Here is a 12,962-nt window from a genome sequence, read left to right on the forward strand (position 1 = left end):
TTTTTATCCACGGTTTATATAAAACCGTGGTTGAATAACCACGGTAATAAAAACCGTGGCTAACTAACCACGGTTTTATATAAACCGTGGCTAACTTAGCCACAGTTTTTTTACGATTTTGAAAAAATCGTGACCGTGGTTAATTAGCCACGGTTTTTTAAAACCGTGGTTAAAATTAGCCACAGTTTAAAAAAACCGTGGTTGTTTAACCACGGTTTTAAAAAACCGTGGCTAATTAACCACAATTTTTTCATACCGTGGCTATTTAACCACGGTTTTGATAAAACCGTGGGTAAATTAACCACGGTTTTAAAAAAACCGTGGCTAAATAGCCAAATTTTTTTGTAGTGAATATTTGAGATATTCCATCATTTCAAATTCATCAATCCAATCACGACTTTAGACTCTTGGATCTTTCCATTGTTGGTAGCCTCGACGCGGTCGCCATCATCGTCATCTTGGTCTAACACAAAGTTGGTTAGGGAGTAGTGACAGTAGTCAGTAGTCTTGTTATGGTACAACTTGATCATGACAAGATAAAGGGTCACCATGTAAGTTATCGTCCACAACACGAACCAACTAAACTGAATATTCGCTAGCGATTTGGCGCGTTCCAGAGCCTCTTCCCCGTGGCACCGGACCTCTTTACGGCCTTTCTCCAAGCTCATGTAGCAACCTTTACGTATGAGACTAGCTGGCGATAACACGTACCCGATGACGACGAACCAAACACCCTGAAACACAATACTAGCCGACCTCACAAAGCTATTCAAAAAGCTATGGGGATGACTAATGCCTAAAAGGGTGGTGGAAAATGATACACAGATGGCAATTTGAAGAAGCCAGTGGTATTGGCCCTCAAATCCCACGTGATCCGTGGAGTGGAGATGGAAGAGGAGGAATTGCTGCCCAAAACCCAATGCAAATAGCAGATTGGTGAGTCCGTATTGAGCCGGAGGGGCAAGCTTATCTAGGACGATCGAGAGAAAAGCAGCCATGAAAAATGTCAAGGAAATATTCGAGTGTTCGAAAAGTCGGAGATGGTTAGATGGAATGGTTCCATCGGGGTCAAGAAGATGGTGGCCATAGGGCGTGATGTAGTGTAACGCCCGGAATTATTTAATTTTAATCCGAGAATATTTAATTTGGGAATATTTGGAGTTTTGATTTAAATTCTAATATTCTTAAATTATTTAGAATTGAAATTGAATGAAATGAGAAGCTGAGGACCAAATTGCAATTTTTGAATGGTTGAGGGACTAAAGTGCAATTATTCTTGAAGGTATCAGATTTTTTAAGTTATTACTCAGTATGCACGTGTCTTATGAACATGATTCCATCATATTTTCAGAGCAAGAACCGAGAGGAAAGAACAAAGAAATCCCAAGCCTTCTTATTCATCTTCAAATTGACATATCTTGAGCTCCGGGTATCCGTTTTTGATTCCGAAAGATGTTCTGGAATCCTCGCAACAAAACCTTCGATTTGATGTAAGTTTTATATTTGTTCATCAGGGTTTGGTCATTCTAAAATGACAGATATCAGACTTGTATATGATTTGATGTTGATGAGCTTCTATCTTTGGTAATCTTGAAGTTGGGTTGAGGATTGATTGTTATATCATGTTCTTATGATTTCCCAGCTATGATTTGATCCTTATACCTGCTGATATGTTGGGTTTGAGTTGTTAAACATCTGATATGAATGTTAAAAATGGTATAGATATGTTCGGAATCGCCGAGTTATACCGATATGCCGTCGAACTTATGAATTGAAGTGATTTGCTATTGTTCTTGGACTTAGAAGTTGCTGAAGTTTTAGCTGATGATTCCTTGCTTATTATGCTATGATTTCAGTGTTTAAACAGGGCATATAAACTCGAGAAGTCGACTCCGAAATCGATAGAAGATAGAACAAGGTTGGTAGAGTTTGCCTTGAAGTCTTGTTGAAGTTTGGATTGAATTGGAGCAGATTTTGAGATGAGTTTGGTGATTGATCTTGTACAGACTTTGACAAGCTAGAAGACATCCTACACATCACGTTTGAAAGGTAAAAGTGGACTACTATTTGATTGGGATTACAACTCGAGATGGTTTGTATCGAGTTCCCCTAAATCACATACTTGTTTGCTTAATTGCTCTTATGTGCTTTACTTTGAGTTGTTGAATAAGTTCTTGATATAATGAATGCTTTGATGATGATATATGTTGCATTCATCTTGAAGACTTATTCCTTGATTTTGAAATGAACGGAAATGTTCGAATAGACGATTTGAGGAATTGTATATGTATGGCCTGGGTGGTTGTTTTAGCCTAGCGTCTGATTTGCATATATGATTGCTTCAAAGTCTAGAGAAGAAAGATAAGTAACCCCACCTCGATTGGGAGAGTCGGTGGATTAGTTATGATATCTACTTCTCGGGATCCCAACCGACGAATGAAGAGATGAACCTTGTTTTAAAACATGCATTGAAGTTATGTTCTTTATATCATGATCTTGATATATGTTTGTATGCATGTTTAGTTGCTTTTACTGGGAAATCTATTTCTCCTCGGAGTTATCCGGCTATTGTTTTGTTGTATGTGTCATTGCAATAGGAGGGAGTGGACCCGGACAAAAGCGGAATTGAAGAACAAGGGATGAGAGAATATAGCGTGATGATCCGAGTTAGATGAGTTGTGTGAGCTGTCGATGTTTGTATTGAGTTCCAAACATGATCATGTTCTAGCTACTTGTTTTATAACTTGTAGATGATCTAGTTGTTGTCTTGTTGATGTTTATAGGATTTGAGATATGATGTAAATCCTTAAGACAACATGATGTATTTTGATCTTGTTATATAGCAATGTTTCTTGCATATTCTGGAAAGTCTTGATTATTATGATTGTAAGGCTTGTTATGATCTAATTGTATCCAATGTATAGCATGTTAGAATGCATGTTAGATGTTGCTATGGATTAGATCATGAATAAATCCTTGTATGAGTTGATCTTGGATGAGAATGTAGGTATGGACTCGTTTTTTACAGCAACTTTGTCTGATGTTTTTCTTCTGTTCCTGTGCTCGCTCGATCGGTAGAACATGACCGATTGAGCGAGGCATTCTTTTTGCTGGACAGAAGGGTGATCACAGAGGGCTCGCTCGATCTGCAAAGTTTGGCAGATCGAGCGAGACCATATATTTAGCACCCGAGAGTTGAGCTGAGGAGCTCGCTCGATCGGTGGTTTTTCACCGATCGAGCGAGGTGCTCACCCTTTTAAAAAAAATAAAATAAAATTTTATTCTTTTGTTTAGACATTGATTATTGTCTATTATTGTTGATTAATTGATTATGAGAGATTAGAACTCGGGTCGTCACATGTAGAGTTCGATTACTAAAGAAATGGAGGTTGCAATCATGATAAAATACAACTCAAAATACTTGATTCTTGAGGTGGGAAACCATGGTAAAGAGGTGTAGGATTTAGGGTTCTTGGCGTGAAGTTTTATGTGATGGAAAGTTTGCCATAATCCGATGGTGAGCATGCCAAATCCATGCACCACATGACCTCCAGTTCCACCCATATACACAACAAAAAAATTGGCTATTTAGCCACGATTTTTTAAAACCGTGGTTAATTTACCAACGGTTTTATCAAAACCGTGGTTAAATAGCAACGGTTTTAAAAAATCGTGGTTATTTAACCACAGTTTTTAAAGTTATTTAACCACGGTTTTTAAAAACCGTGGCTAATTTAAACACGGTTTTAAAAATCCTTGATTAATTAACCACGATTTTTTTAAACCGTGGCAAATTTAGCCACGGTTTTTTCGAAACCGTGGATGAATAACCACGGTTTTAAAAAAACCGTGGTTATATATTTAACCACTGTTTTTAAAAAACCGTGGTTATTTCATTTAACCACGGTTTTAATAAAACCGTGGTTAATCAATCACGGTTTTAATAAAACCGTGGTTAAAAAACAAGTCGTTCAAAAAAAATACTTATCGAATATATTATTTTTTATTAAGTAATTATTTTATATAATTATTGTCAAAATTATTATTACAAACATTAAATTATTATTATTCTTATTCCTAATTTATTCAATGAAAATGCATGTATCAAAATGTAAAAAATCTTGTTAATGAATGTTCCACTGTATTTATTATTTTATGAACATAAAAAATGTTATTCTAACATGTTTTCGCTGTTTAAATTAATTAATCTTGTAAGGATCCAATGTTAATTACTATATCATTTGACTAGATTTATTAATAATTATTTTAAAGTGTTGAATTAAAATATTTAAACCAAATAATTAAATAATATTTTAAAACATGTATTTGTTATTTTTTCCCGTTATATTTTATATGTAAAAAGTGATTTGATTAAAATTTTTATTTGTACATAATATTATTATATTAGATAGATTAAATAGATTATATATTTCAACGAGAAGGATTAGATAAATTATATTATATTAAGTCCTAAATTTTTAAATAAATAAATTGATACGATAGAAAATAAATAAATATTTTTAAGCTAAAATTCTTATTTTTGTATATTTAGTTTTCTTGATAATATTTTAAAAAAATATTAAATAAATATTGAATGTTATAAAATATTATTTATTATTTTAATTTTAAATATGTAAAAATTTATTGAATATTATTTTGATAATTAAAATATTACTTAAGTTATACTAATATTTAATTTAAAATTTAAAATTATTTTATTAGAAAAACTCATCAAAACACCCATTAAAATCCTCCATAACGATATATTTGTGTTTTAATAAACAAATAAAAAATTAAAGTTTAATTAGCACAGTTTATTCAAAACCGTGGTTGAATAGCTATGATTTTAATTAACCGTGCCTAATTAACCACGGTTTTTTTAAACCATGGTTAAACTAGCCATGATTTTTAAAAACCTTGATTGAATAACCACGATTTTATTTAAACTGCGGCTAAAAATAAGACGAAAATTACAAAACCGTGGCTAAAAGTAACCATAGTTTTAAATAACCGTGGCTATTCGTCAACGATTTTAACAAATATTTTTATTTAGAAAAATATTGTTTTTGATATTCATTTTTTATGGTTTTGAACTCCTTTTAGCATATATTTTACAATTACTTAGCGAGAATTTAAGTTTCTTGATTTTTGAGATTTTTGGAAAAAAGTTTTAATAATTAGCCGGAGCAGGTGTGCCAAAATAAGAGCAGATGCGCATAAAATCAGTAACCAAATTTTACCCATGTGCAAAGGCGATTAAACTTGGGAGCAGACGCGCAAAAAAAAAGAAGGTTGAGGAATCTGCGGAAGCAGCCGCGCTAAATTGAGTTTCTATTGCGGAGAAGCGCTAAAGACATAGCGCTTCTGCGCTAGAGAACTAGCGCAGCTGCGCCTTGTGAAGGACACAGTTGCGCTAGTGAGATGGAGCAGCTGCTACATGTTTCTAGATCAACTGCTCTCTCTCTATATATATATAAATATTCTTTTTAATATTAATTTTAATATTAAAAATATTTTATTTTCCCCAAACTTTGATAATTTGTAAATTAAAAATTTTAAATTTCAGTTTGGTTTTTATATTTTTTTGAAAAATTTTGACTTATATTTTTTATGTCTTCTATACTAACACTTGAGATATAATATAAATAATACATCATTTTAACATCACAAAAAAATCTTTGGTTTTATTTATATAAGATATAATATATTGTGATATTATTTTAAAAATATACTGATGCATATAAAATATTACGAGGATAAACAAAATATTTTATTGTTAGATATATAATTTTTTTTTAAAATCTAAATTTTTGTCCCAAGATATTTTAAATTATTTCTCATATTAGTTTTAATTTTGTTCTAATTAACATGAATATTTGCCATATAATATACTTAAGAATTAAATATCCATTCACATGTACTTCTCGTATTCTCTCCCATTTATTATTATGTTTTTGACATTTTTTGTTTCTTTTGTAATAAATTGGTCCACATAGTTTTCTCTAATATAGGTTTATATATGATATTAAAATATATATATTTGATTTATATAGCACGTAGGAGTTGAAATAACTTAAATGACGTCAAATTTTAACCACAAATAAATATTTTGAATACACACATTTAATTATAATAATATTATTATTGTTATATTATGATAAAATATAAATATATATCTATATATCTTGTCTATCCACAAACCCATCAATTCCACCGCCTCACACGCTCGATCCCCCTTCCATCTTCTTTCTTTTCTTCTTCAAATTTTCCGTCGATTTAAATCACCGTATTTTTGCCGTCGGTTATCGATTTTCAAAAGGGATCATAGTTTCGGAATCCTCGCGACGAGAGCTAGGTAGTGATACCAATATTTGCAAGGTTTTCTAGTAACTGGCTCGAACCAAAATCAGCAGCCGTGACCCAGCCGCCTACTTCCGCCGTAGCCGACCGCCTTTCAGCCTAGGATAAGGTTGTTTAGGTCGTTTGAAACTTGTTTCGAGGTACAATTTCGAACCTAGGGTTTTGAATTTTGGGAATTTTGATTCAATTGAATTTCGGTAATTGATATTTTATGTATTATATTGTTTGTACGTATTATTTTAGACTCGATTGAAGGTATTGACTATTTTTAAGAAATTATGGGGATTGATTTTGAAATTCCAGAATTATTGAGTTAGGTTCTTCGATTTTTATAGTTGTTTGAACTGTTATTTAGATGTTTAGATGTGTTTAGATTTATATAGATTATTTTCAGAATTTATGAGAAATTTTCTGTAATGTCAAACTATTTTCCAATTTGGGTAATTCGACTTTTGGGTCCTATATTCCAACAAGGGACATTTATAGTGATGTTTAATATGAAATATGATTTTTTGGAAGAGTTTGAATTTTATAGTTAGTTTCGGTAATTTTCAGATTTTATAAATTAGAATAAGAGTTAATATGAAATAAATGGGAAAACAGGATTGGATTATTCGAGTAATACGTGAAATCTCATTTTGATGTATTTAATCTGTATCTTTTATGGATATTGAAGCAACAGAGCGTGGTATCATAAAAAAATTTAACCGGGAGAAGCCTCACCTACCTTTTGTGCTTGGTTTCGCAGCCAACCTTAATGGTTCACTTGATTTTTTGCTGGTTTACGGATTTTGTTTGTTGCATGTAAAAAAAATGATGCTTCGATTATTAATGTCACCTTTGAGCAGTAGAAGTAGCTCAATTAGTTTGTATGGGTATTGCTTCCAAGCCTTTAATTTTCCACTTTGTATTAATATTTCTGTAATATGAGCTTCGCTCCCTAATTATTCTTATTTAATTCTTATAGGTTGTTGTATATGCAAAATTCCGCAGAGACTATTTTGAAGCTTCAGGTATTCATGAACTTTGATATTATTGGTGAAATAAAACAAATGAGATTTAAATTTCCATGCTTGCATGGTGTTCAAATTGGTATAATGTTTATTATACTGGTTTGTCTTTACATCATACAAGTCAGGTTATATAGTTAGCTTCACATTGTGTTCATTACATCAAACTTTCTGCTGTGGGTGATCTGAACATCTCAGTGTCGCCTTCGAAGACGACACAAGGTCTGACGGCTCTCCTTCTGATACCTTCCTCGTTTATAGTTAGCTTCACGTTGTGTTCATTATTGATATTCACTTATTGTTTCTGATTTTCGTTCTCCTTGTTGGAAATTGAATTATTTTTGACAATTGATCTCGGCAGAAGAAGTTTATTTAGAATGTGGTTGATTTTTTTTGAAGAATGTCATGAAAGTGATATGTTACTGTAGCATTCTCTCAGTTTTGGAATTTCCTAATTTTGTAGAAGTCTATAGTACTAAATGCTACTGCTTGTTTTTTCCCAACTACCGAAACATAAACATAATTGGTGGCATATGTCATCTGTTAAAGTTGATCTGAACAAGTAGTGAAGCATGAGATGTGGAAATATTTTTGCTTTTCTCTGTGGGCATCTACCACCTTAGTGGGCAACTGGGCATGAATTATCTTCTACTTCATTTCTTTCCATGAATCTCATACTTGTACATTATTAATGAGAATTTTTTTGCCACAAGGGTAAAGAGATAAGACGATTGGAAGAAAGCATGAGATGTGGAAAGATGTTTGCTTTTCTTTAGTATAAGGGGTTTGGGAACACAATCTCCATATTGGAGAACTCACGTGAATTTATCTTATATTAATAGTGCTTCTACAAATACTTGCGTAAATGTTTGCTTCATTTAGTTTCAAGTTTATGCTATCCAATACATATGTTTGTAAGTTCTACCAAAAGGGTATCAATTTATTTATTTATTCCTTTACACTTAGCCTTTGTTTGAGTTTTAATTTTGTTATAGCTACTAGATGATTGAATCAATGCATCGACATACTTTCTGGTGGAACCTATTCCCTTTGATGGTGTACTTGCCAACTTTCACAATGAATCGTAAGTGCTAAATATTGTTATTATGGGATTTGTCCCCTTAACAGTATTTTAGTCCTTTAAAATTTGAATTGCTCCGTTAAACATGGTTATTTGTTTTTATTAATGTTTAGTATTTGTTTCTTTTCGTTTTTTTATGTTTTTTTTTTTCACGTGGAATTAGATTTTCTGAACAAGGAGTACTTGAGCAGCGACAACAAGTTTACGATCATCACCTATTCTCCTACTCGAGTTGTAAGTGTTTTCTGAGCATTTGTGGTGTTATTTGCATCTAGCTTCGGATTCGTTTTACGGGTTTCCTTATTTTATTTTGGAAATAGTTAATTAATATAGTAATATGGTTATGTTCATGTTGTTTTAGCTATGTATTTAGATTTTTATGTATTTAGATTTTACTTGTTAAACGATATAATTAAGATAGGTTTTAGTGTTTGTCATGTTGTGGTATTTAGAAGTTTTCATTGGTTTCTATGTTTTTTGATCTTTTGTGACTAAATTAGTCACGGTTTGGCTAATTCAGCCACAGTTTTTTTAAAAACGTGGTTAAATTAACCACGGTTTTTTTAAAACCGTGGTTAATTTAACCACGGTTTTTTTATTCCGTGGCTAATAATTAGCCACGGTTTTATACAAAACCGTGGCTGATTTAGCAACAGGCTTTTTAATTCCGTGGCTAATTTAGCCACGATTTTTTAAAAACCGTGGTTAAATTAACCACTGTTTTATTCAAAAACCATGGCTAAAATCGTGGGTAAATTAATTTAGCCACGGTTTTAGCCACGGTTTTTGCCGTGGCTAAACTCAAAGTTTTTTTGTAGTGATATATTGTTTCGAGTTTTGGAACTAATTGAAAGTTGTAGATGAGTTGTTTAATTTGTTGCGAGTAATTGGGTGTAAAGGGATTTAGGTAGTGGATGGGTTTTTATAGAAGGATTGAATATTGAAGGAACAACATGAAATTTTTGGGGTGTATATGGGAAAAATTGATAAAGTTGGTATGTTTGGATTTTAGTCTTAGGTAGTGTTTGAAAGAGCTTCTAAAAAGTAATTATCAGTTTTTTCAACGTTTCACATCATCTTTTAAATATCTCATATTTTCAATATCCCCGCCCACGTTCCACGATCAAATATCTTACCAACCAAATATGTATGGGACCTTGTCAATTTAACATTTCTACATCATCATCTAATTATCTCACCCTTCAAACTATTTAAAATTTTTACTTATTTCTTTATTTCAATTTATTCCATTTATAATTGTTTCATTAAATTAAAATTATTTAATATTGCATTTATATATGTATGTTTTAGAAAATCATATAGTACGTACGCTAAATTAATATTTTATAAATCATTTATAGATGAATTTTTTTTTAAAAAAAGAAAACAAAATTGTGACGGCTAAATTAGCCGTTGCATATAACTCGTTGTACATATAGTACGCTAAATTTAATATTTTACAATGTCTTGCAATGTGTATGTTATTATAAGGGTACTTGAACATTCGATTCAAATTTTTTGGAAGAGGGATTTCATTAATATTCATTTCAGCTGCTTTTCTTTGCTTTGAGATTGCACCACTTGGCACGCGATACGTGAAACTTTTTGTCCATGTTATTTAATCTTTGTATAAAAAACGTAGAGAGTATTATAAAATTAGTACAGAATTTATATATATATGATACCCCGAGGAGGAAATCACCTCAGCTCAAAGATGACCCTAAGATAAAGATCAATCCTTAGATAGACAGGATGGTCCAGGAGGTCGGCTCGGGAGCTCAGCTCGGGAGCTCAGGACCTCCTTCAAACTCCTCCACCATCATCTCCATCTTAGGTTGGGAGCTCTGGAATTCATCTCAGCCCCGATGGTAGTAGGAAGTTAGCTCGGTAGAGGGGTTGGACAACCTCGATGAGCTAGCTAAGATGTTAGGATCAGTGCTCGGGTTGAGTTCAGGGGTTCAACAATAGACCATTCATCCCTTTTCCATATGACCCCAGACAAGATTCGGGCGAGATCTCAGCCTAAATATTCGGGATTGTGATCCCGGGATTCGCGGATTCTTGATAAGGAAGGTAGGCGTTAAATCCGGAGCTCTCTCCTATAAATACCAGGTTCATTTTCATTATTTGCATCTTAATTCTTCACTCGCGGGCACACACCACTCTCTATATTTTCGCTATCCTAGCATCTGACTTGAGCGTCGGAGGGGATACGCCGGAACACCTTCCGGCCCCCCTTAACATTCTTGTTAGTGGTTTCAGGTCAGCAGCAGTTCATCTCTTATTTGGAGGAGTTTCTTCAGCTCGTCCAAGGAGATCACTTTATTGAGGTATATCAATATATATATATATATATATATATATATATATATATTTATATTTTTTTAAGTGACAGTGAACTTACAATAATATATATATATATACATTAGTTGTCAATGCATAGATCTTGGTAAGTTTTATTATTTAAATTGAAATAATATATCAAATCTAGATTTTTTACACAGCTAGCGCTAATATAAAGTACAAAGGATTTCAAATGACACAATTATTGAGTGAAATTCATTCTAATTAACTTGAAATATAATATATTAATTAGTATAATTATGCACGCGCGATACGTGTGTATAAAATAATATAATATATTTATCATTATATGATATATATATATATATAATAATATATTTTTATTTTTCATTAATTATTTTAAATATGATAATTTAATTACGATTTTTATAATTTTATAAATAATGTATAAATAAATTTAAAAGTTATTTATCTTATCTATAATTTAGTTGAGAAAAATGTGAAAAATATAATAAATAAAGTCAAATTTACATAATTAGTATAAGGGCAATGTAGTGCTGAATTTGAAATTCATGGTCTTATTTTTATAAACAACAAAAATTCAATTGAAATCAACAGATTTGAAATCTATCGATCCAAACATGTGCAATATCAAAGTTTTTCTTCAATATTTAATAATTGTTGCTAAATAAAAAAATATATTATAACTGGAGATTAGTCAGTGTAGAGCTAATTTTCAAAATAATATATATAGATAAATATCGACAAAATTAATGCAACTGCGAGAGTTTAATTTATACAAAGCGAGGGTTATTTTTTTAAAAAAAATCTTGCTGAATCCGAGGTCTTTGATACTAGATGAATCCCAGGTCAGATCAAGATCAGAATCCGCGGTCCTCATTTGCATTAATTTGGTCTTTTAAAAAAAAATACGAGATTTAGAAGAGTTGACCAAAGACTAATTTACATGTATATACTGCAAGTGTTTGACCATGAAATTAATATATGCTTTTAACCGGGCCTTCTCGTTGGGGACAAATTTAAAATAATATTTGTTGAGCCACATAATTCGGCCGATATCTCTAAAATGACATGATATAATGATATATTGTCCAGTACTTTGAGTATAAATCCTAATAGTTTTATTTTTGAAATCACCTAAAAAGTCTCATACCATATCATTTCATATATTAACACATGATTTTTTTTTTATCTACCAACGTAAAACTTTGGTTGAATATCTTATAATAATAATAATAATAATAATAATAATAATAATAATAATAACAACAACTTCTTGACCGATCGAGCCTACAAAATCTCACCAGGAAAATGATTCATATATGATATCCAAGTGAAATAAAAATTTCATAGAAAAACTGTTGGAGTATATATATTTTAAATGAATAAAGTACATACAAAATTTTAATATCCAGTTTTATATATAATACAATAACATTAGATTCAGATTCTTCCCGTAGCCATGCGACGACTTCATATATACTTTCCAAACACATGCAACACGAGCATATTAATTAATTATTTTCCATACTCATTTTAGCTTAATTTACTTGTTTATTATTATTATATTTGTTGTTGTTATAGACTTATAGTTGTAATTATTATTAATGTAATTATTAGAGACACCCTGATTTTTGAAACCACCTAATCACCTTCAGTCCTTCTCCATGATTTTTTAAATTATCCTTCCAAAAAAATTATTATATAAATATTTTATTTTTGTTTCTGTTCTGACCTAATAATTTACTCGATTGTTTTTTAGGTATTGAGCTATGAATTTAGTTTTTCTTTTTTGTTAGAAAAAAATCTGTTAATCAATGGAATTTGGATATCTGCACATTGATATGATATTGTCTAATTTGGGCACAAGCCCTAGCTCATGGTTTTGCTTTTGGAACCACCCAAAAAACCTCATATCAATGGAGATATCATTCATATATTAACCCATGATTTTTCCTTGATCTTTTCATGTGGAACTTTGGTTAAATACCCAACAAAATCCATGTTTAGTAGTGGCAGCACACAATGACCAATTACACGATAGCAACCTTCGATATCGATAAATAATATTTAGTGCTCACACGATGTTTGTGCCATGAGTATTATAGCTAGTAATCAAGAAAGATATACAATGGTCGATGAAATGTAGCTCATCTGACATTAAAGTTTTAAATTTGAGATGAAAT

The 12,962-nt window shown here is 31.5% G+C and overlaps 1 protein-coding gene across 1 annotated transcript; it reads right to left on the minus strand.

Moving 5' to 3' along the window:
- Nucleotides 1-368: 368 nt before the first annotated feature.
- LOC140878464 (uncharacterized) lies at nt 369-3,564 on the minus strand. The gene is made up of 2 exons (XM_073282064.1): nt 3,361-3,564; nt 369-1,097 (listed from the first exon to the last, which is right to left on the minus strand). Exons 1-2 carry the CDS (start codon nt 3,562-3,564, stop codon nt 369-371), a joined length of 933 nt encoding a protein of 310 aa, XP_073138165.1.
- Between the last annotated feature and the right edge of the window lie 9,398 nt (nt 3,565-12,962).

Source organism: Henckelia pumila, chromosome 2 (genome assembly GCF_033568475.1).
Source record: "Henckelia pumila isolate YLH828 chromosome 2, ASM3356847v2, whole genome shotgun sequence".
Lineage (NCBI taxonomy): Eukaryota > Viridiplantae > Streptophyta > Magnoliopsida > Lamiales > Gesneriaceae > Henckelia > Henckelia pumila.

Excerpts from the sequence above, each read along its gene's own strand:
- LOC140878464 (XM_073282064.1), bottom strand. The coding sequence starts at position 3,564 with ATGGGTGGAACTGGAGGTCATGTGGTGCATGGATTTGGCATGCTCACC. Across the intron at positions 1,098-3,360 it reads CTTTAGTAATCGAACTCTAC|ATCACGCCCTATGGCCACCA; the intron begins ATGTGACGACCC and ends GCGTTACACTAC.